Below are 26,955 nucleotides of genomic sequence, written 5' to 3'. Positions count from 1 at the left end.
GATGTTGAAAAAGTGACTGGACATAGATGGGTGTGGCAGGCAGACAACTAAAATAGTCCCCAAAGATTTCCACCTCCTGGTATTCACAGGCTGGGATAACACCTGCTCCTTTAGGGACTTTCTTCTAATTAATGGAATGCAGCAATTTAAGAAGATATCCCTTCTTTGATTAGTTTACAAAAGCAAGGAGATGTGTCTTCTATCTTGGCAGAAGTCTCCCTCATTGCCTTCTTGGTTCCCATGTCCTGAGGAAGCAATTTGGAGAGCTGCTGCTCAGAGAGGCCCACACGGCAAGCGTTTGAGGGCAGCCTCCAGCCAACAGCCAGCAGAGGACTGAGGCCCTCACGCCAACAACCCAAGAGGTACTGAATGCTACCCACAGTCATGTGAGTGAGCTTAGAAGTGGATCCTTCCCCAGTTCAGCCTTCAGATGAGACCCAGCACTGGCCAATACCTCAACTACAGCCTTATGAGAGACCCTAGAGCAGACAATGCAGCTAAGCCGTGCCCAGACTCCTGACCCACAGATAATAAATTTGCGTAGTTTTAAATCACTAATTCTTGGGGTAAATTGTTACACAGCAACAGATAATTAATGCACTGTGTCTGGACTCAAACTGCAAGGGTAGGTGGGGTGGGGAGAACAAGACAGAGGTCACCGGACTACCACATGCATAAGTGATCTAAATTAGGTCACTTAATTTCTCAGAGTTTCCATTTCCTTTCCTATAAAATGTTTCTTAACCTGTTTGCTTTTACCTCACATTGTGAGAAGATGCTTTGAAAGAGTCCGGGTGCTGCATGCAAAGTAGTAAATCCATGTGGCAATGTGCATAAGACCTCTAACATCAGGTTCCTGAGTCAACAACCATCTAGCTACAGAAATCAACTGTCTAAGACTCTTCTTCATGCCTTCTACCCACACCGCTTCAGAACGTTTTTCAAAGACAGGGAACGGAGAGGGTAGAGTTAGAGCAACGTTGACAAGGTGCAGTTGAGGATGAATTCATGAGAGTGAAGATAACACTTACTTTTTAATAGCAATCAGTTCCCCCGACTCGATGCTTCTTCCCAGCAGGACGGAACCATAGGTTCCATCCCCGAGTTGCTTGATTGTTGTGTATCTATTCATGGTGTGCCTGCTCGGGCCTGACACTCATCTCAGAGCCGAGGTGGTGCCGTCCTGCAGCAGAAGCAGGCCTCCCCAGAGTGTAACCAGATTTTTCGATGGCAGCACCAGCCTAAGGTATTCAATACGACGCCACTATCCCCCAAATACATATTTTCAAAGATCGGTCTTCTGCCTGTCAAGAAACATGAGAGACAAGGATAAATGCTAATGTACATTTTAAATCAGTGTATTTTCATACTCTAAATCAGCGGTTGGCAAACTATAACCCCCAGCCTGCCACCTGTTCTCGTAAATAAAGTTTTATTGGCACACAGTCACATGCACTCACTTGCATATTGTCTACAGTTGTTTTCACACAGCAACAGCAGAGTTGAGCGGTTGCACCAAAGATTGTGTGGTCTTCCCAATCTAAAGTATTTATTATCTGGCCTGTTACAGAAAAAGTTTATCAACCTCTGGTCTAAATAATGCTCTTTTCTAACTGTTTATAAAACTGGTGATACCTATGAACTAGTCACTGGCTCACAAATGTATTGGCTGTGATTGAGTGTTTTTCTGCTGACTAACCATGTGGGAAAATCTGCATAACTATGGTTGATGAAAACTGTTGAGTTGTAAGAATCTGTGCTAAATATTCTGTGTTCTGTGCAATTGGCCATGATTAACAATGGAAACATATAAAAGCCAAGAAATGCCAAAATTGAAGTTCTCCTGATATGGAACTTACATGTGCTCCATAAACTATTTGAGGCTAGGCATCAATACTATTATTTACTACTAAACATACAGAAGCTAAATGAAGGTCTAGTACTTTTTTAAGGCCTTCACATAGAGCATGACCTTTTTAAAGTCATTCAGTTCTTTTTTAGTAATAAGTCACTTATTTTTCATTTATAAAATTGAGTCATTCAGTCTGCATACGATTAAGAAAATGTAGTAATTACTTAAGTGATTTCAATGCCTTTAAGAAAACATTAATGCAAATGCTTAAATATAAATATTAAAAGCATATTTTAAAAATACAGCTGCCAAACTAGTTATCTGAAGAATCAGAAAAGCAGAAAATAATAAGCTTGCTACGTTCTGCATTGAAATCTAGCCTATGCAGCTTCTCCTTCTGTAAGAATTCCAATCAACAAATGTAGAAGGGAAGAAGAATTAAGTAATTCACTATTGGGCAAACAATACAGTAAGATTTGTTGCAACAAGATTCACTGATGGATGCAAATATTAATGGGTACAAGTTTGAGAAGAAACAGGACATTTGCACAGCTTCAAAGTATCTCTAAGGTATTACTAACTTCAAAGACCAAGAAGGTAACTCTACAGGGTTTAACCCAGCAGAAACCTCCTTGACTCAAGTGATCAAATTCAGTATCACCATTAATATGACATATGACATCATGAGCCCTGCATATGACACTCTGAGAAGGGCACAGTGTCACTGGTACTGAGAATAGAGAACCTCAATTGAGTCATGGGAAAACTACAGACAAACCCCAAATTAGAGACATTCTACGAATAACTGACCAATATTCTTCTCAAGTGTCAAGATCATAAAAGGCAAAGATATACTAAGGAGCCGTCATAGATTGGAGGCAGTTAAGGAGACATGACAACTAAAAGCCACGTGAGACCCTAAATAGGAACCCGGAACAGAAAAAAGACAGTAGTGGAAAAGTTGATGACATTTGATTAAGGCCTGTAGTTTAGCTAACAGTATTGTACCAATGCTGATTTCCTGGTTTTGACTGCTGTTCCATGGTTACAGAAGATACTACTATTAGGGTAAGCTGGGTGAAGGATTTGTAGGAACCTGTATTATTTTTGCAACTTTTCTGGAAGTCTAAATTAGTCGGGAATCAAAAAAGAAATCAGTTTATGTTCTCATGAAGGCTGTGTGTGACCTGGAGAAGCCTTAGAACAGTAAAGGTTATGGCTGATTTCACCTCACTCTGTCATGTAACTGGAAGAGTTTGTAGAAATCAAGCTCCACCCCCATCTCTAAACTCATTCTCCTTCCCCCAGAACCATTTTAAGGACCCTGGTTAAAGGGGCGTTTGCCTTTGTTTTGAAGCTCTACAAGATCAGACTCCCTACAACTTACTTCAGCAGCTCTTTACAGTCATGTATTCTGTTGCTGGTTGACAAATATTTATAAGGCTCCTCCTGTGTGACAGATACTATATTAACTTCTGGGGATACAAAAGCCAATAAAATATGGTCCCTTTTTTCAAAAATCTTAGAGTCTCATGGCAGGGCATGAGGGAGGTGGGTGGGAGAAGGGGGCACAGACATGTACCTATGAATATGCACAAAGATATTTCAAGTACCCTTGGGGTATGCTATCAGACATGGGAGGGTTTAAGGAGAAAGTCCCCTGGCTTCCGGCTGGGTTGATTTCAGAAGAGTCTTCATTAAAGACTCAGTCTTGAAAGAACAAGTCAAGTAGGTGTTTTGTAAGATAAGATGGTCTAGCACTCTGAGAAGCAGAAACAAACGCATAGGCACTTGAACCTGGGGTGGAGGAAAGGTGGGGAGCTTGAAACTGGAAGGACAGAATCGCAGTTTTGTTAGAGATGTTATTTCAGTCAACATAGGTTTTGACTGGATTCTGTGCTACAGGAGAGGAAAATGCTATAAAGGATATTATTGGGTCAGTGGAGACAACGGGAATATGGATGGGAAATTAGATAAAAGTATTGCTATCTGTTAAATTTAGTAAGTTGATGTCTGTCCTGTGGTTCTGAAAGAGCATAGTCTCATTCTTAGAAAATGTACCCTGAAGGATTTATAGAAAAGGATCATGATGCATTCAATTTATTTTCAAGAGGGTAGAACAAAGACTGTGTGTGTGTGTGTGTGTGTGTGTGTGTGTGGAGATAGAGAAAGAACACAAATGGAATAAAATGTTAACAAATAGGTACATCTGGGTAAAGGTTTAGGGAATTCTTGCAACTTTTCTGTATGTTTAAAATTATTCTAGATTAAAATTTTTTAAATTCTCCTCAAAATGGTAGAGGAGGAGAATCTTTGAAAAGATGCATATAATTAAACATTTTATTTCAGCTCAAAACATACAAATGTAGATTTATTTAATAAAACCGGTTACTAACTTGCTTATAAGACAGAACATTGCCATAATTCCAGCCCCTCCACTTTGTGGTTACTACATAATGGACTGTTCTGGATTCAAGCTCCATCTCAACATTTGAACCACAACAGAAGCCATTTTTGACTCTGCATTTGTTTTCCTCTCTTTTTCTTCTTTTTCATATTTGTCTCCATCTGTTTTTGATATGACTTATGATTTCTGCATCATTCATAGTTTCACTGTCCAACAAATTAAATTCCTAAACCACTGTTGCACTAATCATCTTCCTTAAAATCACTGAAACCTTGATTTGTCAAATATCAGCTAGCTAATAAATTAAATGCTTTATTATTTTTTTAATGTAGGTTTTGACCTAGACACAAAAGAAAGTCAATTAAAGTTTTTTTAATTCAAAATAACATGAACAGATTTGCATTTTGTCATCCACTTAGAATATTTTCTTAATGTCCTACTACAACTTGCCTATTCTAATTTAAGCAAATTTCTTCACACTTAGTTTTTCCTGGATATAAAGAAACTGTCTCATAGAACTGTATATTACATGAAATTAGTAATCAAATGTGTGTCTCTCTGTCTCTCACCCTTCCCCGCTTGAATTACACAACCTTTCCTCATAGGACTTATTTTCCATTCCTTTTAATTATCTTTGGCATTCATCTCTGAATCCTCACACATTTCTCCATCTTCTTGCTGAATTATGACCAGAACTTTATAATGATCTACATTCCAGCAGCATATGACTCTCTCTGACTTTTTTCCAACAGCATTATGCTACAGATTAATATCTACTAATTATTAATCACATAAGCCTTTCTTCCTACCACTTCCTCATCCACTTAAATTGTATCATTGGGACAATGCTTTCTTAGATTATGACTGAGAAAGCTTTTTATGAAAGAATTAAGAACTTTATTGAAATAAAGGTAGAGCTGGTCATTCATTCAACACACAGTCATCCTAACAATTCCTCCTAGTTACAATTTGCCGTATTAACACAGAACAAAATTCAATTACTCTAGCAAGATTTGACTCTCTCCATGCTCTGGTAGTTGCTTTTTAATTTTCTATGATTTCGGGTAATTACATAAGGACTGACAATGGATCAGACTAGTGTCTCTTCAGGCCCTGATGTCAGGTTGACAGTGTATAATTGTATTCAACCTTTACTGAGATGCTAATCATTATGCAAGTCTTTTGGTTTGGGGGGGGCAAGGATTATGGATAAGGTAAGGGTCCTTCCTCTACATAACTCATAATTGAAATGGACATGAAAAATGTAGGTGCTATGTAACACAGTAGACAGAGCAACCAACTCTTGGGAGAAGGCAGAGACATGATAACACTAGAAGGAAGGGGTAATACTGAAGTATTAAAGAATGAGCAGATTTTGTTATACAGAAAAGTAAGAGAGAATTACAGACAGGAATTATGTGCAAAAGGCTGGCGGGTACAAGACGTTGGCATGCTCACAAGAGGGCAAGAATATGGTGGTTCATCCCCTGGCTGAACATTAGAATCACCTGGGGAAATTTTAACAAATCCTGATGCCCTGGCCTCACCTCTAAAAGTCAGGTAAGTGGCAGAAAATGAGTTTCAGTAGTTAAGAAAGCTCTCAGGTGATTCTAATGTGCAACCAAGTCTGTGAAGTACAGGACTAGGGCACAGAACCTGTGGAGGGTGGCAAGGAAATGGCTAGAAACTTAGGGTGGGGTCCAACTGTGAAGGGGTATAATTCTCAAGTAGGAGTTGTTCATTACCCCTCAGAGAGGAGCTCTCCAGGGTTTTTAAGTAGGAAAATGACATGAGGAAGATGTTAGAATAGAGACTAGAGGCAGAGTCTAGTTTGGAGGGTACTGCAACAGTCCAGGTGATGCATGCTGAAGACCTGACTGAGGCCGTGGACTGGCTGAGCCTTAGACAGAAGAGGAGGTAGGCCTGGAGTAGGTATGTGTGTAAGTGTTATTTGGATGACAGGTAGAGAGACAATGAGTCCTGTTTTCTAAGGTGTTGAATTTGAGGTATGTACAAAACCTCTCCTTGGAGATGCTCAGAAGGCAGCTACAAGTAGTTCTAAGGTTGTTTTATTTTTTTCCCAAAGATAATGTATTACTGGTGTTCTTGTGAGGAGCACAGCATTCAGACAAGCTGATACATTGCACAACTCTGGATGTCTGAACTTTGGATGACAAACCTCAAGAGAGATATTAAAAAGCCTAATGAGGGGCCTTAAATAAAAGCACAATACAAGTGTTGAAGAAACACTGAATACCTGAAAGACAGGAGACTTAGAAAGCCATGATCACTGCTTCAAGTGCACAAAGGGGTATAAGGGAGAAAGATTAGTTGCGCCATGTATGGATCCAGAGAACCAACACAGCCACTGTCTGAGCTTTCTACTCTCTACTCTAGTAAATTATTTCCTATACCAAAAAGATGAAGCGGCATTATTCAAATTAGCCTTAGAGAAGAGGTACCAGTCAACCCATAGTCAACTCTAAGCACGTACCGACAGGAAGTGGTTAAATCTATTTAAGTCAGTATTGTTCAGTTGTTCATCATTTTGTGGTGGCCTGCATATGATGACTCATGTCATAACCTGAAAGTGAAGAAGAAAAATTCTCTGCAGCTCTGGGAAAACAACAGGGACGATGCGCTAGAAAAAAGGGAGGAAGATACAGCAGACGCCATTGCTGATCCACCCAGTGGCCACACTCCCCTTCTCGTTTCATGCACAAAAGCCTGATTTTATTCAGGATTCAACATAACATAATCAGAGATGTCCTACTATGGCCCCAGGGCATGAACTCTAATCTGTGTAAGCCAAGCAAGTTCACTTTCTATTACAAACTGTTTAAGAATGGGACTATGGCTCTGCCTTGAGATGGAAAGGAAAGTGAGCTGGTGGGAAGTAAAGGGCTTCTGAGAAGGAATCTATGGCCTGATAGACAGTTGACAAAGAGGTTGCCCACATCTCTGTCCTGAACACGGCTGTATAAAACCGTAATATTTAGGGCTGAGACGGTCTTCCATTGACTATGAGAAGTCAGCTCTAAAGATGAGAATCCTATCTGCTGAGGATGGATGAAAAGAAAGAGGCTGAGTCCCTGAAGATATCACTAGGCCACTGCATGACCCCAGAAAACATCTGCCTTAGATCTGTCATGTGACCTAATTAAAGGTCTTTGTTGCTGAAGCCACTGTCATGTGTTTGATCGAGTACAGCTGAAAGCATTCCTGGCACAGGGGACTAAGGCTACTGACTTAAGAGACAAAATATGGAATTCTATACGGGAGGTGGCAGATCAATCAATCAATGGACTGACCTCTTATCGTGAGCATAGTTTTGAAGAATATTTTAATTGTCCATTCTTCTTTGATACTTGGTGAGAGACATTTACATCTATGGAGTCAGTTCTTCAAAACAGGAGGAGACAAATATCAAAGGTATAAAATGCATATGTGCAATAAAAAGCTGGGCACATCAGTGTATTTTAACTCAGTATTTGCAATGCTCATTTAGAACAAAAGCCACTAAGCTAACCAATTTTTTAAATTGTAGCTAACTCAAGTTTCCAGTCTCATAAAAACAAACCACCATCATATCATTCTGGTTTCTCTCAAGCACATCACGTCTGCTCCTTTCCACATTTTGTCTGTAAGTCATTCCATTCAGACCTCAGTCCATTAGTAGGAGACAGGTTCTACTGTTGGGCTCTTTACAATTGTCTCTTCAATGGTTGTGAGTTTTACCCATGCTTTTGTTGCACAATATAGAAATTCGTGACACATGTATTTTTATAGAAATATAGAAATACTCATTTCAGGTATACAGGAATATCTGAAATATGTTCAAGAAGTTAAAATATCAACAAAAATCACTCGAGTGGAAAATTATGCACGAGACACTATGCTCAGTTCTGAGATAAAAGAACCAAAGAGTTGTGGGTGGTGGATCTGGCCTCTGAGAACTTCCAGCTGGCTAAGGAGGCAGAACAGACACAATGACCAGGAGGCAGGATAGCTGGGTAAGTTCCTGGGAGAGGTGGAGACAGCAACAGTGCTACAGGTACCCAAGAAAGGAGAAGTCACTTTGTGGACCAGTGGCTGGGAATCTCAAGGAGGGCTTTGGATCTAATGGCTTTAATTTACAGCTTAATCTTTAATGGCTAATTTCTCCAGTTAAGGACATGTCACTTACACATATACTGATTTTTTTTAACATTTAAATTTTTTTTAAATGTCAAGTTTTCCTTACTATCTGCATTAGTTTCCCATGGCTGTTGTAACAAATTACCACAAACTGGGTGGCTTGAAACAACAGAAGCTGATTCTCTCACAGTTCTGGAGGCCGGAGTCCGAAACCAGTTCGGCACTGAGGTGGAGAGGCAGGCCCTTCCTCCAGGGCTCTAGGGGGAATCCATTGCTTGTCTCTTCCCGCTGCTGCTGGCTGCTGGCATGCCTTGGCCTATGGCCACATCACTGCAATCTCTCTCTGTTGTCACACTCCCTTCTCTGTGTGTCAAATTGCCTTCTGCTTCTCTCTTATAGAACTTGCATTTGCACTTAGGGCCCACCCAGATAATCAGGTTAATCTCATCATCTCAAATTCCTTCATTTAATTGCATCTGTAAAGTCTACTTTGTCATATAAGCAGACGATCACAAATTCCAGGGATTAGGACCTGGTCTCTTTGGGGGATTTTAGTTAGCCTATAGGTCTCCAACACCTCCCAGAGACTTTCAGTGAATGATCTCAATTAGCGCAGCAGTGGTTTTCATTCAAAGTTGAGTGTTTTAGCAATGAAATCAGAAGTCTGTGCTTACCCAATGGACAGTGCATTCCCTTTTAAAATACAGACAGCATTTCTCTTTAATTTTGCACAGTGGACAAAACTTCACAGTTCTGGCTGAAATCTCAGAATATGACATAAGCATGTGGAGATGCTATGCTGTGTAGATGAACAGTTGCAAGCAGCCTGAGACCTGAATTCGGAGGGATGCTTTGAATTTAAAAAGAGGAATTTTCATGTAAAAACTGGGATTTGGGGGTTCTCTGGGAAAACCGAAGAGCTAACAGCTCGGTTCCTTGTATGGTAACAAGAAGCTAGAGAAGCACTGTCCCCATCCCCTTAGACGGACCTGGGTTCTTCAGCTCATCACAGGCCCCATCCTCCCTATTGTCCCTAAAGTGAATCTGTCAGGTGCCAATTTTTTTTAGTTGCCACTTGTTTTACTGGAAGAAAATATTTCTCTGTTCCCATATGTCTATCAAAAGCGACAAAGTAGGAGACAGCCTGGAAAAAAACTCATGCTTGAAGCAAAATTGGAGGAAAAGAAAAGTTCTCTTTTAAAAAGAAGAGCAATTCTGTACTGCTTAACACACATACCTGGTTTCTTTGAATCTTGTACATTTTCTCCTCTGCCCCTGACAGCATTTGGATTCACAGCTCCCGGTATAGACAGTCAACACTGCCTGAGAAGTGAATGGAATGTAGCAGCCCACCCACTCTTGCAAATTAGCTAAGTACTAAGGCAGTACTTTAAATACTACTCTGACTGAAAATTAACTTGGATAAATCAATCACCATAATTAATCCACACTTAGCTTCCTAATATAGCAAATAAACTATGTATACTGTATTGTTGTAAGTGCCTTGCATATATCAATCTATTCAACCCTTACAATGTACCAGGTAGGTTCTATTATTTTTATCTCTATTTTACAGATAAGGAAACAAACACAAAGAACTTGTCCACAGTCCTGTTATTATCACTCCCCCACCCCCTTCTCTAGATAAAGAAATGGAGACACAGTTACTTGTCCAAGGTTATATGACTATTAAGCCATAGAATGGAGACAGGAAGCCAGGCCAACTGTACCAAACTCAAGTGAAAGGCTGCAAAAGATCTAGAGATCATGAAAAGTGTTCAGGATCTGAGAACGAGAGGAATTAAAAGCACTTTGTAGTTCAAAGTTCGAATATGGAAACCAGCGATGTGGGCATGCTCTAGTTGGCCTCATTCTACAATCAAACATCTGTGAGCCCTGCAGGGACCTCGCCAGCTCCTACTGCCTCTGCAAAAGGCAAAGTGAACACAGACAAAGAGAGACTGAGTCCCCGTTTCAACTCAAATGACTCTTCACACAGATGCTGAGCTTACAGCCTTGGTGACTGCTTTTAATAGCAAATGATGCAGTGATGTTTGAATGTCACCTATCCTGGAGAATAAACCACCTTCTCCTTGGGTTTTTAATACTTGGTATCGGGGAGTCGGCCCTCTGCTTTCTAGAGTAGGGACCCACCTGGGATAGGAAGCCCTGCCCACCAGGCTGACAGTCGCGTTCACATCACTTGGTCAAGGTCTCCGGTGCCGGGATCATTTAGGGCTCTTTTGAATCCAAACAGAATCATTTAATCTTTTTGTGACTGTTACATATTTTAGATTGTCCAAAACCCTAGTTCTGGCAAAACCTAAGTTTTTTCCAGGCTGTCTCCTACTTTGTCACTTTTGATAAGGTGACACGTACATTTTTTACAACACATCCAGTCTTTTGACGAACCCTATACAGAGGTCTTTTTCCCATAATGCTGCTTGATGCAGGCACTCTACCTTCTGGGTCCAGTTTCTTGGTTTTTTCTTTTCCTTTACGGTACACATAATGATGTAATATAGAGAATATACAGAGAATGGGATGTAAAATACATGTCACATGTAAGATAACAGTTTGATCAGTATTCTCCAGTTAGGATTTTCACAGCCCAGTCCAGATCACACTGGTAGGGCCACAGGCACTGGTCCTCATGACATAGAATGTCCCTTAGTCCTTGGGGCTACTGTCTGTGAAATAAGGACATTGGACTTGATGAAGTGAGGTGGTGTCCTGCTCTAATGCTCTGTGATTCTGTGACTCTCTGTGTCAGAAATCAAGCTAGCATTTGCCTAAGGGGAAAAAAAATGGATCAATGTTTCTGCTTGTTTTCCCCATCACATGTACAAAGCTAGCAAAGAGAAGGTACTGGCCCAGAGGTACCTTGTACGCTACAAGACATCTCTCCTGCAGGCAGGAACAGTGCCCCATGGCCTCAGTCAGGCCCCAGAGTTCAGAATCTACTCCTCTTCCCTGACAGTCCAGCTCAAACACTACCTCTTAAGAGCCTCCTGCCTCAGCCTGCACGGGCAGACACAGCTGGCTCTCCTCTCTGGAGACGCCAGAGCACCCTGTCCCTGTCCCCACCTCACTGCTGACCTTCTGCGGTGGTCAGCAACAAGCAGGCCTGCGTTCTGTATCAGCCAGGCCACTCACCACGCTTCCTTCATCTCTGTACCCCCACTCCTCACACTCCCCTTAAACACAGAGGGACTCACTCTTTGCATGGTCAACATTTGAATTTTAGTCATTGCTATTTGTTCTCTGTACCACCCTTAGTAAGTACCTCAACACACTCAGTGCATCTATTTCTTTACACGCAAAGTTAAGATAATCAAATTGTTCGGCCTGATCAGAAATGTTCAAAGTCCTGAGATGGAAAATGGTAAATAGATTATAAAAAGGCTGAAGCAGTCAGGCCACCTGGGCCAATATTTCATATGCTGGAACCACAGAGTCTGGGAGAATCACAGAAATGTTGTCAGATCAGGACCTGACTTTTGGGTAAGTTGCACCCAACTAACAGAAAATTACAGCATTATTTTGCTCTCAGGTCCAGCATATGAAATAAAGTTCCAGCAAATCTTTGAAATAAATGTTGTGGCTTTTCTGGCAAGGTGACGCTGGGGAAAACCTTCCTGTGATCTGCCCTGATTCCCTCCCCTCGGGGTCAATCCTCAGGGGAAGCAAAGACCATCTGTTCACGGCCAGTGGCTCCTATCGGGTGCCTTGCTCATACACAGCCTGGGAAACAGAGAGACCGGGCATAGGGAGAATGGTAGTCCCTTCTTTACTTGAAATGTTGATAGTTGTTGAATAATTGCCACAATCACTTGTATTTTAAGATAGGAGACAGAACGTTGTGTACAAACGTGGGCTTTCTCTGGGAGTCATGGCTTCCCGGCCCACTTACTCCATTCAGATCCTTATAGGAGCTCTTCTCCCTTAGCCTGAATCATTTCACATGGAAAAGTTTCCATGCAAGACCATGACATGGCCCTTCTCTGGGCTCTGTTGAGTCCCATTCTACCTTAACTGGCACATAATTACGTGTGGTGTGCTGGGTTCAAATGTATCATCACTTTCCAGGAGTTAATTTCTTTAAAGGGTACTAAAAACAGTACCTCTGTGTTTATAGTTTTCTCTCTGGGGCCTAATGCTTCTGCCCATATACTTTTTAGCAAAAATGTCTTTTAAGTATTTTGCCTCTTAGACTAATGTTTTTTCCTGCATTGGGACAGCAGCCTCAAGGCCAAAAGAACCTTTATGTGGCATTAGCTCTGCCTTTACCTCAATAAAGAAGTGCACTAAAGATGCTTTCAGCTATTGCCTCAGCTGGGGTGACAGGACAAGGAAACCAGTTATTTAGTTCGCCTCTTCTGCTCCCCAGAAGCTGTTCATGCCTTTACTTCCCTGTCCTCCTCCAACTGCAGCTTCTGAGGAAAGAACTCTTACACCAGGGTCCTTCATCCCACTGGAAGGGTTCACCACTTCCCAGCGCTTCTCCTGTATTACAGACGGGTGGTGCCCCCAACCTAAAAAAGTCTCCAATCACTCACTCAAAGATCATGTTTCACCTGGGACACATCCTTATGTGTGACTGCTGTGGACTGTGAAAGAGCTGAGGAGGGACATATAAAGGAACTAAGGAGAAACAGCTTCACCCTGACTTGTGTGAAACTGTTGACGAGCTGGGCGATAGTCCCCAGCTTACTGATGCAGGCTGGGCAGGGTGGCAACAGTCCGGCCCCATACTTGCCTGATACAATCCTGTGTCTCACAGGTGGGCAAGGTAGGAGCTGGTGAAGACGGGGGAGTGACTGAGGACATGTCAGGTATTCAAGCGCTATGCAATCTTGCAGCACATAACTCAGGAGCTGAGCTCACTCATTGTAAGATGCTTCACTACCACACGTAACAACAAAGAAACCAATAAATAAAACATATCAAGGAAGGAATGGCTTACTATAAAAATCAACTAGAACAGGGGTCAGCAAACATTTTCTGTGAAGGGCCAGTACATATTTTAGGCTTGAGGGCTCTATGGCTCTGTCACAACTATGCAACAATTTCGTCATAGCACAAAAGCAGTCAAAGACAGCATGTCAGTGCACGGCCCGGCTGTGTTCAGGTGCACGTCTATTTAACAAGACAAGCAGCAGGCAGCATGTCTGCAGGGCACAGTTTTTTGACCCCTGAGCCGGGGGAGACCCTGCAAGTAAGCAGAAACACTTTAGCACTCTCCACAGAAGCTTCATTTACCTCTGAGTTACAGGGTTGCATATACAAACTGTTCATCCCGAGAATATAAGCTCTTTGAGGGCAGAAGTTCTGTTGTATTCATAACTGTGTCCCCAGAACCTGGACTAGGCCCTGGCATACTGCTGGCACAAATAGGTGCTCACGAGGAAGATTTGTTGAAGGAACAAATTAATTAATGGACAAGCATCTTAAAGGCTTGTAAAGGGTAATTTTGTCTATAGGTGACTTTCTTATACTCCCAGCCCCATTCCCACTCCCATGCCCAACTTTTCTGCAAAATTGTGGACAGCTATGTGGGGACTAGGGCACAAAAATTATGAATCCTTCTGAAAGCCTCTACACTAATTTAGGAAAACATTTGCTTTTTGACACCCAGAATAACATGTAGGAATACGTATCTTACTTTTTCTCACCCAATTTTGTCTAAGTCAAATCAATCTTTATTAAATTTACTCTCAAAGACAGTGTCCAAGAAGCCAAAACTGTTAATTATTATCTTCAAGTTCATGTAGATAGTAACTTTCATGATATTTTCAAATTTGCAGCTGGACATTACACCATAGTGGTTTATTGTTTTTAGCTCTGGGCCATTATCTTTTATAATAGTCCCACGTTATCAGCTCTTTGTCACAGGCCATGGTACACCTATAGGATGGTACAACATGATCACACTGATCTTTCCTCAAAAATATGTGGTCCTCACAAGCTTTCGGCCATCACTGTGCATTTATCAGGTGGCTTTTTAGAGCCCCCAGTGTGGTGGAAAAAGCACCAAATGAAATGTGAGGCACTACTGTGATCCTTCCATTAAAAAAAATTGAGTTAGGATGACAAACTTAAAACCTAGGAGAAAGTTAAAGATAATATGTAATCTAGCACTAATAAGGGTAGACTGACTGCTAAATTCAAGTGGACCTAAATTCAACATGAGCATAGTGCAATGTTGAGGAAATGTCAGACTACAGAATTAGACTCTTTTTTTCTCCTGTAAGGGACCTTGATGATCATTCATCCAACATCCTTACTTTACAGATGAGACCCAGAAACTCACCTAATAGGAAGAGAATCCTTGTTACCTTCAGAGTAGCATATTTTTTAATGTGTGAAAATAAGAAATGTTTCAATAGTTTATTAAAGTTTAAAGTCTATCAAATGCTTCCCACTTCCCCTTTTATAAGAAGCATATGAATGTATTGCTAATCTGGAACCACATGTAAAAAAAAGTGGCAGATCTCCGAAGACATGCTTTTTTCAAACTGTGAGACAACATCACAAATCAAGGAACCTGGGGTTTGACTCCAGCTGCACAGGTGAGTCCAAACACCAGCACTCTTTCTACACAGGTTTCCACGTTCAACGCACAGCCAGACACTGACTCAATATGCAAGGCCCCTTGAGTTTCCTTGGAAGGAAATCAGGAATGGAAGCTTGCAGCTTAGACTGAGTATTTCCCTAGGATCTGATGAGTAATGTTCTTCTAACATGAACCAGCACCTTGCTAAGAGCAGAGAGACTGAACCTGAATGCCACATCGACCTTCACCACCTCCTCGAGATGGCCCTGTGCTATTATTTATACTTCTCTGGCTGCAAGTAAGGGCATCTCTCATTTCTTCCCACCACAACACAGCATTTCAGTACAATTTGCCCCAGAAAATGATTTGCTTCACCCAACTGTTTTTATGAAGTAATTTTCTGAACACCTATGTATTGATAAGGAAGTTAAAACTGTTTCAAAGTAAGCACGGCCACAACCCCGGACATGGTTACACTATAACCCCAAGCAATATGTGTATGTGCAAGTCACACTGCACACACCTCTATTTGCACATTCTCTCTGTCAACCACACCAACCATAAAGACTGAGGTCCACAGAGAGGTGATTTTTGACATGCTAATCGTAGGCCCTTCTCAAAATGCCATGGCTGGCAAAGACTGCTGGTAAGAGAATTTATGGTTAAGTGAGACACTATCCACAGGCTGACAGATCAACATACACAGAAAGGTCACCATACCCAGAATTCTGCCAAGAAACCACCAGGCAAGCAGTCCTGCTATAAATACAGACATTGACACATACCCCACAAGCAGAAAAATAGCAAGGCTAGGTGCAATTCCAACTCGGCAAGGTCCTGCAAAATGAAATGGAGGAGCTTGCCGCAAAAGAGGCAATGAGGAAAAAACAAAATTAGAAGGCAGTAGTGTTCCTGGCAAGGTTCTGACGGAAAAGCAGAAACAGATCCTAGAAGCAGAGCTATAGCCAGAAATAACCTCAGCTCAAGCCATTTTAAGGAAGGGCAGGATAATACTCACTGCATGGCTGCCCCATCCTCAGGGCCTCCTGGCTCACATGACTTGCAGTCTACAAGTCAGTCAACAAACATCTATAAAATGTTTGCTACATGTTCAGGCCTCTGCAAATCATTGTTGAGGGATGAGCAGATATTTGTCAAGGACATTCCAGGTACTGTTGAGGCACCGCAGACCACCTGCACACCACAACCAGCTGGGAGGCATTTTCCCTATTTTACGTGTGAGAGGACTAATGCTGGGAGAATTCCACAAGGAAGGCCACATGAGCAGGAAATGGAGTCAGGCCCTGGTCTCAATTCTACCTGACTCCAAAGTCCACAATACCACATTATCATGCATAAAATACAGCTCCTGTCCTAAAGAGATTTAAAATAACCTAAACCAATTAAAGATCGATACAGCTAATATAATGAAAGGCTAACAAACAAGTGTCTTAAGACTTTAAAGAAAGAGAAATGAGTAGTTAGAGGAGACCTTATAAGAGAAGTAAGCCTTAGGCTCCTCCTTGGAAGATGGCTACAATTTGTACAGGGGAGTAGAGAGAAGGGAGGGAGTTTCTAGGGAGAACAATCTGACCAGAGACAGTGCACTGGAAATGCACCTGGCCGGCTTCGCAGGCTAGCAAGAAGACCAGACTCCGTAGGGTGCAAGGAGGGGTGCTGAACTACAAACAGGACTTAGATAGGAGGGGTGAGGCCTGATTATGAAAGGCCTTGAAAAATCAGGCAGATTACTTTCGACTTGAAGTGGCAGAGAATGGAGAGGAACTGACTGAAGGTCACAAGACCAGGAGAGACTTGAAGTGACACAGTTTTAAAAGGTTAGATAGACAACAAATGTTGAAGAGAAGAGAATGGGGAGAGTCTCATTCATTCATTCATTCATTCATTCAGCAAACATTTCCTGAGGACTTACAAGAGCCAGTCTTGGGAGGCTAAGGGAAGAAGAGGCTGCCCCAGGCTGAAGGGAAGCAGAGTAAGGTTCTAGATTAGAATATGGAGGGAGGGATTGATATAAACCACATTTCAAAGGTCTCCATGACTCACTGATACAAAGGATGAAGGAAATGAATGAAAAGATGGTTAAAGAAAATTCCAGAAGTTCAAGATTGACCGGATTATTAAAAACTCAAAAAAGCAATGAGAATAAAACAAACAATGAAAATATAAAAAGAGCTTTGATGATGTTGAACAGTCAACAAATAAAGGCCCAAGACCTATCCTCTATCCTAGCTCCTTTACACACAGTCTGTAGGGAAGAAACTTCAGAGAGAAAAATAATTTCTTTGTGACTAAATGCTAAGTTCCCTTGGCAGGGAGGACAGCCCTCTGCCTATTCAAGGCTCCATCAACCCTCTAACATCATTCCATCATTTAAAACTAAACCATCTCACTAAGAAACATGGCTGCCCACTCCCGCTCAGCCATCAGTCTTGACTCTGGAGAAGGGGACAGGGGGAAAGAAAAAAGTGGGCAGGTCATTGTTGAGGGCTGGGCCTCAGGGAAGGGGGCAGTGGTAACTGATACCACTTTACTAGGGAATCCCAGCCCTGCTCTCATTTCTACACCCAATTCCTAGTGTTTTAGAAGTACTGGTCTTCAAATAGATATGAAGGCCTTAAACGTGCTTTATCAAATCTCATAGCTTTGTTCAGAAACTATTTCAAATGTGCATATTTATACATACATTAACTCCTAGCACAGCTGGCACATAGTTGAGACAAATTCTTCTTAATAATTTATATGTTGACCACACACATTTAAAGGCTCATTTTAATTTTAGATTCAACAATAGTACAATTCATTAACGGGGCACATCCTAAAAGCCCATTCACAGGAAAATGTGAGCAATGAAAACTTGTAGCTATCAAACCTCTCTTGCTACAGAGTGCTCCAGGCTAAAGAAAAAACACAAGTACCAATACCTTAGAGAAATCTAGACCTGCATGCAAAACTCAGGGCTGTTATTCTCTCAGCACAGTCCAGCTTCAGCAAAAACAGATCTTTCCTCAGTTATAAGTGGAAATGAATACACTTTTCTGCAGAATGACACAATAATCTACTTTAATATTTGAAAGTAAAAGTAAAAGCCCTCAGGGATAGCATCAAACTTTTAAAAGACACATTACAAAAGACACGTTGTTCTGGAAAACCCTTCGACATCCCTCTCATAACATCTACTCAGATTATTATGAAAAAAATCAGAGCAGAAAGAAACCCTCTGAAAAATGGTTGCACATCAATGTGTGAGGATCCTTGCTCAGACCCCTTGCGGGACAGCCAAAGGCCTAGTCCGGAAAATTCCAAGAGCAAGTCCTCCGCATCCTGCTAAAGGGGCTTCAAATCCAGCAAGATCTTTCCCCTCTTAACACTGAACGGTAAACCACTCAGCAAAATCTTCCAGACTCCCAAGAAACCAGAGTTTTCATGCCAAAAGGGAGAGACCCACAGGACCTCGAAGAGAAACTACAGCCGGTTCGCCTCTTCCACCCCCTCCAATCCCGTGAGGAGACACGAGAAAGGGGTCCCTCCGCAGCTCCAGTCCATCACCCCGAGTGACAGGTCGACCGGCAGAAGCCCCTAAATCCCGGATCCTACTTACTGGCGCCGCGAACGCAGGTGGGGGCCGCCCCTGCGGTGAGCGCAGCTCCTCGGCGAGTGGGGCGCAGCAGCCTGCTCGGGAGCTGGGGATGGGAGCGATCCCTGCTAGGACAGGCCGAGGGGGCCGGGCAGGGACGCCCAGGAGGTCCGGCGAGACGCACGGACCGCGCGGCGCATGGTGGAGCGCAGGAACCCGGCCGCTCTCCAGCCTCCAGCAGGAAAACAAACAAAAGGCAGGGAGGCTTCTGGTGGGGACGACCGGCCGCTTTCCCTGGGAAAACTTACCCTGCAGCTCCCCTCGCTGGCCCAGCGCGTCTCTGCACCGCGTCCCCGCCGCCCGGGGGCGCCCGGCCACTGCGCTCCTTGTCGGCCCAGGGACTCCAGCGAGGAGCTGACCACGAACGCGACCTCCCGCACCAAACGCCCTTCTTATTGCAGATCGGCCTCATAAGGCCTCAAAATTTAGAACTGGAGGCTTCGATGCACGTTCGGAGAACATTTCATTTTAGGTAATCATGGGGAAATAATTTTCCTGAAAACATTTTAAAAAACGTAACTGAAGTTGCACGACATTGTGAATGAAATCAATGCCACTGAATTGTATACTCAAAAATGGCTAAGGTGGTAAACTGTGTTATATATTATTTCCCACAATAAAAAATATTTAAAATAAAACACAACTGATTACCAGTTAGCATTTATTTGAACCCTAAGAGTTTTTACATTGTTAGCAACTTTAGTTTGAAGGATTGCATTTTCATCCAGGTGGAAACAGTCTAATTTTCTCTGAGTTTAAATCCCCCAGCTAACCACCGTATCAATTTTTTCTCCCTATTTTTATTTTTGAATTCTAAGAACTGATGACATTGTTTTTTTCCTAAAGACTCTATGCAGATGTCCTGAATCCCTCTTTTATTCCTCCTTTTGATGTAAGATATAAGACAGTCAAACTTCCTTAGACTTCCTGTCCCAAATGGGACAGGGTCATCTGGCTATCTTGTAAATGTCTAACATTTATTTACCTTTATATTTACCTATATAATACCCAAACTACATGGCAAATGAAAATGGAAAGTCATTATCAAAAAATAGGGAAACGAGGGAGCCTAACAAATCATATACTATACCCATGAAAAGTGATTTTTTAAAAAATACCTAAAATAACTGGTTTTAGTTCAATTCAGTTGTCCAAGCAAGTCTACCTGGAAAATAGAAGGACTGTCTTGTTCTACTTTTAACAAGGGTTCACTGAGTTGGTAAATGGATTAGGTCAGCAGTTCCAGCCTGGGGAAAATGATAACCTTGTAAATATAACGTGATGCGACAATATAACCCTGTAAAGAGGTCTAGTGGATACAGAGGATAGTGATCTAAAATACTAAATTTGTAGCTGTGACACATAACATTTTAAAAAATGGCTAAGGTAGTAAACTGTGTTTATATATAAAGTAGGTGCTTAAGTTATTGTTACAAATACTAGTTATTTTATTAAGCTTTGTTTATATGCTAGAATAGAAATCTTCTGTGTTAACTGACCAAGATAAATTAGTATTCAGTATGTTTAATGTAATAGACCAGTTCGGAAAATATTTCAGTACCTCATTCTTCATCTGCAAAACTGATGTTTTGTATTCATGAATCACATATATCATTTTCTTCTATTACAAATCCTTTCATCTAATCTTTCCCCCCGATTTAAATTTCAAAATCCAATTATAGTCATTGGGAGGAAAATCATCCTTAAAAGACCTAAGCCCTAAAGCCGCCTTTGAAAGCTAAAAATTATTACATTTTTGGCCTCCGTTAAACATGAAGGTACTATTCATAGGTAGCTGATTTAGGATGCAAATAAAACATGCCCTTCCGAACATACTCATCCGAAGGATGGATCCTAATATTAAAAGACAGCAGTTGGGCTTCCTTATTGAAGCTCACCATCTGCCCCCGTCTCCTTTTTCATCTTTGTCTGCAGAAGACGTACTGCATTTCTAAGATTTCTAGAATAAAATGATAGCCAAGAGCTTTAAACTCTGTGAACTTATTGAACACAGATAGGGTTTTGGAATCCTGACCACTATTACAATCTGGCACCTAATAGAAACTTTAGAAACTTCAGAAGCTCCGTACATGTTTGCAGAACGAAGAGGCTGTAAAACTGTAGTTTTTCAACAGAGCATGTATAATTTCGTATTTAAAACAATGTGAAATGTGGAAATATATATATATATATATCGCTTGATGAGTGGCCGCTGTGGAAGTGACACCAGGTGTTTGAGCTTTAAGAGGATGGGCGAATACCATGTGCAGAGTCCAGCGCGCTACGCGAAACAGCGGACTACAAACCCCAAGGTCTCGTCGGCGCAGTCCCCGCAGGACTCGGGTTTCGAGGCCCTGGAGTCTTAGCGTCATGCCCCCGTTGCATGATGGGATCCGTAGTGCGACAGGGCTTGGCAGTCGCTGAGTTTTCTTCCAAACAGAATCTTTTCCTCGACCTCCAGACCCGTGCTTTTGAAAAGTTAAGTTGCTCTAACAGCCTGTGGCTGTAGTGGAGTTTCACTCCCTGCACGTCTGGGGTGGCTCTAGCCAGAGTCACCGACGACCATGCAGCGACCGTCCCGAGCGTCGTTTGATGCCCTTTAGGGCTGCTTGCCGTAGGGTCTCAACCCTCCATTTGAGTTACAGACATTTTTGAGGTTACGCGCGTTCCACCTTGCATAAGCATTCACTGGGCCGCTGCGTGGGTCTTGTTTGGATTTCGGCAAATCGGTGAGCTGGCCTCCGGGTGGGCCTCGCGCACACAGCACGTCCCAGCCCCGCGGCCCTCCTCCAGGCAGCGCGCGGGCCGAAGAGCCGTGCACGCGAGCGGGGGCGCCGGCGGCGACGGCACTGCGCACGCTCGCTACGTCGGCGCACGCCTCGGCGGCAGAGGGGCAGCTCCGCAGCGGCGTCCGGCGTCTCCTCCAGGGCCGACGCTGTGGGGCTCGCGCGCTTCTCTGCCTCGCCTGGCCGCGGGCGTTCTTCTGCCCCGCGAGTCCCCGGCCGCCGCTCCAGCGCGCCCCGGTCTGGCCTCCTGCCCCGCGAAGATGGCTGCCGTACGCCGGGCCCGCAGTTACTGCCGCTGTCTGGTGCGCTTCTCCGACCGAGAACTCTGCTAAGCCCCGCTGCAGCAGAGCGGCAGGAGTAGACACCGGACACCCCGCACGCCTCGGGGGGTGGTGCAGAGGGGGCGCGAAGAGTCCCGCGACCGCGGCTTGCCGCCCCGCCAGCATGGTAACCTGGGGGCATGGGGGACTAGGGAGGTCATTGCGAGCCGGGGATGTGATGTGCAGGAGGGGTCAGGCCTGGGATGAGCCCCGAAAGAGCGGAAAGTGTAGCTTTGGAGGAGTGGGAGCCGCTGGGCCTCCAGCTATTATGGGGCCCCTGGCCTGAGTGGGAGTGGAGGGGGTGCCATCCCTGACTGCTCCCCCGGGCTCCTCGTTGCACACACCCCTAGCCGGGACTCGAAGTGAGGAGAGCGGGTTTGCAGGACAGCGGAGAAACATGCCTCGCTTTTCTTAGCACTCTTGAGGACGTTAAACCAGTCCCGCCCCTCTCGAGGGAGTTTATCCAAAGCAGTAAGTATAGATTGAGGCGACCGTCGCAGCCCCTGAAACCGGGAGGGAGCCTTGGCGGAGACACCTGTTGATTGCTTCCCGTCTGGGAAGATGTGCCCTCCGAGAGGCTGTTCTGGCCTCTTCAGGAGTCCCGGGTTTAGGACGCACCTGCCCCGTGACGCGTCAGTGCCCTGGGTACGTTGGCAGGCAGTTCTGGCGGCCTGGGGTTTAGGGGGATTATGTCTCACGTGACGGTAGCGAGGGCCAGAGCAGCATCAGTGCAGTCCAAATGGAGAGACTGAGCTAAGTGCCAGAAATTGACAAGGCAAATTCCAAGGACTATTGCATGCTGGACTATGTAGTCTCTGACCTATGCTGCTTGTCTTTGGCTTTGAATAAATTGTTCATCTAAGAAACTAATGTCTGGCTAGGGTTGAACGAATCAGGTGTGAAATGATACCAAACTGATTAGCTCATAATAGGTACTCAGTTTTTTATTGAATAAATGAATGACTGAATTTATTAAGTTAATCTTAAATTATATATCCACAAGGCATTTTATTTGTTAATTCAATCAATTTCTTCTAGCACCTGTTATCAGCCTGTCATAGTGTTGGACCCCAGTACAGTACCAGATCTTCAAATAGCCAAAGCTGTAAGGTGATTTATGGTAAACTTAAAGGATGTCACCTGTGAAAATGGACCTCAGAGGCCATCAAATCCAATACCATCTCTTTGCAAATGAGACAGCTGAGGCCTGAACAGGCCTTTACTGTGAATCAAGCAATGTGTTTGGCTCTCTAAGATTACAAAGGTGACTGAGATGGGATCCTTGTTCCCATTGTACTAACTCTAACGAAGGGACAAAAATAATCTCAATACAAGTTGTAAGTGCTGTGATACAAGCACAGGTGTTATAGGAAAACAAAAGAGGCAATTAAAAAGGCCAGAAAATGCTTCCTGCTGGGATGACCTCTGAGCTGAATTTTAAAGCAAGAGTTGAAATAACCAAATAAGAAAAAAGTCATTCTAGTTGGAGAGAGCCCACAGCACATATGCAAGAGCACCATACTGCAGAGGACAGGGACATCTCTTGATCAGTTTAGTATGATTGGTAGGCAAGAGTTAGAAGGCTAAGTTTCTAAGATATCCTAGGAAATTCATTTCCCTCCCATTAGTTGTACTTAGAGTTTACAGTAATAAAGCAGACTCTTAGAAATATACTTCTCAGTGGGATCTATACATTTAAGTCCTTCATTTTGTATTTTTCTGTTAGGGATGTTCTTGGTAGGAAAAGCTCATGGCTTCAAGAAACTAAAAAAATATTTGACAGTACATTAATGTTTAAACTTTCCAGTTTTCTGGAAATTCACATAGAATCTTGGCCTCCCTCATTTATTTCTTTACTGATTTATCTTTTACTGCGCACCAAGCACTGTACCACATACTAGCTAGTTCAAGGCATAAAGGCACCTCTGCTTTAAGCCTGGTTGCCAGAGATAAGATAGGAAGTAGGCGTATTTATGTTGTGCTGTAATGTAATGCAAATGTACCTAGTTGCCGCATTCAAAAATTTGTGTTAGTACAAACATTCTTGTCCTGGAGACAAATCACAACTAAAACGTATAGTTGTGAAACTTATCATCTTTGGCACAAATAAAATGAAATAGGTTTTATAATTTTTATTTCTAACCTTCAAGGTCATTTCCCTGATTGCCACATCTCTTCATAGGGCTGAATGCATTAAGTGCTGAGCAAGTCCTATTTGCTAATAAGTCTATTAGCTAAGAGACCAAACTGATGCAACATTTCCTTTTCACTAGAACATAGGATTCAGTTTAATTTAACAAACATTTATTGAAAATGAAAGGATAAAATGGAAGGAAACTGACCTCTCTAGTAAGCCCCAAGTCATGCATAGTAATTCCAGCACAGCTTTATTCCACTTGTAAGTCAATCCAATATATAAAAATCTGGATTTATAAAACAGTTAAAATAGAAGAGGTTCCTTTACAAAAACATTTACTACTACATGTCTTAATGAGCTTTCCTAGTACATTTAAAATGTAAAAGAGACAAAAATCATACTTGCATATTAATAACATGCTGGTTGTGTAAAAGGAGGGACATATATGAACTGCATATATTCTTTTAAGTGATCTGTTAAACAAAAACTATTTGCTGAACCCTATGCCACACTTAAATGCTATTTTGTGAAACAAAGTTGTTCTTTTTAACCGCTTGTTAAAGCAGTCTCAATTGGAACCCAGTGAAGTTGTTTATTTTACAATATTAAAAAGTTAAAGTATCAAGTTTTATCAAATTGGAATCAATAAACTTACTTGTGAGGAATCTATCTAGCAACTATATATTTTATGGGACAAATAGCTCAATAGGAGATGCCGATTACAAAAGGAAACTAATGTTGGCGTATTCCCAATCACTATTTTGTTTTTGTTTTTTTTCCCCCTCAGGCAGAAGCTGAGGAGGATTGTCATTCTGATACTGTCAGAGCAGGAGATGATGATGAAAATGAAACCTCTGCGGAAAAAGATCTGCAGGCATGTTTCTTCAGTTGTATATTTAATGCTTATTCCATTGCTTTCCATACATAAACAGAAATAGGTCATAATTATGAAGATTTATCAGTTCTTATTTTGCATTGAATTTAACTGTATTTTCATATCAGTTTATAGACTATTTAAATTATAACTGTTACAGATTCCTTTTTCTTTAGAAAGAAATAACAATAATTGCTTTTATCAGGTTTAATACACAGATTTTAAATTGTCAAACCAAAGCTTATGCATGACTCAAAACCCATCACCTCCAAGAAAAAGGCGGACAGATTTGACCACCTCAGAGTGTAAAATCAATGTATAGCAAAAAACATCATAAATCAAGAGAAATCATCAGCTGGAAAAATTATTTGCCATATATGAGCAGAAGATTGATGTCCTCAGTATGTAAAACATCCTTATAAATTAGTAAGAGGAACAGGAGAAGAAAGATATGAGTGCACAACTAATGGAAAAAATGTTAATGGCCATTGAACATTTGAAGAGATAGTCTCATAAATGATTTAAAAAATAGGAACTGCACCTACCTTGAGTTTTTTTAAAACAGTCAGGTTCGTGAATAACGCCCATTGTTTTTCAAGCTTTGAGAATACTCATGCAGTGTACCTGAAAATGTAAATTGCTACCTTTTTTGGATCTAGCAATATAGATCAAAATGAAAAACATACATTTCCTTTGATCCAGCAATTCTACTTCCAGAAAATTAATCCTAAGGAAATATTGGGGAAAGTCCATAAACATACATGTACAAAAATGTTTATTATGGAATGTTGATATGAAAAAATGGAATATAACCTGTTTATCCATTACTTGTATATGTATCCATTACTTGATATTTTTTGAAATGAGATCCATCATTAAGTAATCATGCATCCATACACTGAAATAGTTGCAGTCATTTAAAAGGATGGGGTAGATCTTTGGGTGTTGAAATAGAAAACTATTCCTTGTAACTAATTAGTTCATCTTGCTGAATATTGTAAGTTTTATAATACTTGTTTATGTGGGATGCGTCACCTAGTAGACAGTGCTACTAAAGATTCTATAGGTCAGAGGTATATGTGTTTGGTGTTAGAAGTGGGAGGGTGGGAACCAAAGCATTGTACAGAACGTAGAGAAAAATTATTTTTAAAACTGACATTTTATATAGACCTTTTCAAAAAAAGCCAGGAGTAATATTCACAATCCTGTTGACAATGGCCTTCTTTGGAAGGAGGGGTGTCCTAGGCTGGGTTCCTGGAAAGCAGGCTCCAAGGTGGAGGTGTGCTGGGGAGTGCTTTTGGCATCAGCATTTGTGGAAGAAGGGAGGGAGGGAAATCAGAGTTGGCAGAGGGAGAAGTTGAGCTCCTGTGCAGTCTTTTTTTTTTTTTTTACCTTCATTACATTTTTATTCTGGTAAAATATACATAACATAAAATGATTTTGACTATTTCTTAAGTGTACAGTTAGTGGCATTAAGTACATTCACATTGTGCAGCCATCACCACCACCCGTCTCCAGAACATTTTCAGCATCCCAAACTGAAACTCTGTGCCCATTTAGCAGTAACTTTCCATGCCACATTTCCCTCAGCCCTTGGTAACAGCTATTCTTTTTGTCTTTATGAATTTAACTCTTCTAGGTACTTGACATAAGTGGAGTCACGCAATATTTGTCCTTCTCTGTTTGGCTTATTGCACTTGGCTTAATATTTTCAAGTTCATCCAAGTTGTATCATGTATCAGAGCTTTAAAAAAAATTCTATACATTTTTATTAAAGTATCATTGATACACAATCTTATGTTGGTTTCGAATATGCACAGTGGTTCAGCATTTACCTATATCATGAAGTCCTCACCCCCTCTGGTGCGGTCATCTGTCCATCAATGTATTAAGATGTTATAGAGTCATAAACTGTATTCTCTGTGCTGTGCTACTGTCCCTGTAACCAACCTATATTGTTATTGTGAATTCTTGTGCCCTTTAATACCCTGTGCCCTCCCTCCCACCCTCCCCAGCACCTCCCCTTTGGTAACCACTAGTCCCTTCTCAGTGTCTATGAGTCTACTGCTATTTTGGTCCTTCTGTTTGGCTTTGTTTTTATACTCCTGTGCAGTCTTAAAGACCACCTTAGCCAGTCCAGTGGGAGTTCTGTGTATGGAATAACTTTGAGAGCCTCTCAGTCATTGATCAGTTCCACTGATCTGTCTTTGGGTAGGGATTGCCCAGGAAGT

At 42.0% G+C, this 26,955-nt stretch overlaps 3 protein-coding genes across 5 annotated transcripts in view; 1 reads left to right on the top strand and 2 right to left on the bottom strand.

Annotated features, from left to right (window-relative positions):
- CILK1 (ciliogenesis associated kinase 1) overlaps positions 1-1,169 on the bottom strand; it is a 35,266-nt gene extending 34,097 nt beyond the window's left edge. Inside the window, exon 1 of the mRNA XM_036916371.2 lies at positions 1,032-1,169. Coding sequence (XP_036772266.2) covers positions 1,032-1,132 — 101 coding nt within the window. The 5' untranslated portion in view covers positions 1,133-1,169. The remainder of the gene's footprint in view (positions 1-1,031) is intronic.
- LOC130681353 (uncharacterized) lies at positions 1,162-20,295 on the bottom strand. 2 transcript variants are annotated; one of them, XM_057494251.1, is made up of 2 exons: positions 18,856-20,295; positions 1,162-1,304 (listed from the first exon to the last, which is right to left on the bottom strand). In XM_057494251.1, exon 2 carries the CDS (start codon positions 1,279-1,281, stop codon positions 1,162-1,164), a length of 120 nt encoding a protein of 39 aa, XP_057350234.1. In that variant the 5' UTR covers positions 1,282-1,304; positions 18,856-20,295. The 2 variants fall into 2 exon arrangements, with proteins under 2 accessions (XP_057350234.1, XP_057350233.1); XM_057494250.1 differs by lacking the exon at positions 18,856-20,295 and adding an exon at positions 18,572-18,845.
- Positions 20,296-21,492: 1,197 nt separating this feature from the next.
- The window catches only part of FBXO9 (F-box protein 9), a 35,453-nt gene continuing 29,990 nt past the window's right edge, over positions 21,493-26,955 (top strand). The window contains exons 1-2 of one of the 2 annotated variants that reach the window (XM_036916373.2): positions 21,493-21,840; positions 24,638-24,724. In XM_036916373.2, coding sequence (XP_036772268.1) covers positions 21,838-21,840; positions 24,638-24,724 — 90 coding nt within the window. In that variant the 5' untranslated portion in view covers positions 21,493-21,837. Of the gene's footprint in view, positions 21,841-22,338; positions 22,359-24,637; positions 24,725-26,955 lie in introns of those variants that run through there. The other variant, XM_036916372.2, reaches the window with a different exon arrangement.

This window comes from Manis pentadactyla, chromosome 16 (assembly GCF_030020395.1).
Source record: "Manis pentadactyla isolate mManPen7 chromosome 16, mManPen7.hap1, whole genome shotgun sequence".
NCBI lineage: Eukaryota > Metazoa > Chordata > Mammalia > Pholidota > Manidae > Manis > Manis pentadactyla.
Note: the sequence above shows the minus strand (reverse complement) of the source record. Positions and strands in the feature narration are given on the sequence as shown.

Coding starts and splice junctions, on each gene's coding strand:
- LOC130681353 (XM_057494251.1), bottom strand. CDS start 1,281: ATGTATTTGGGGGATAGTGGCGTCGTATTGAATACCTTAGGCTGGTGC.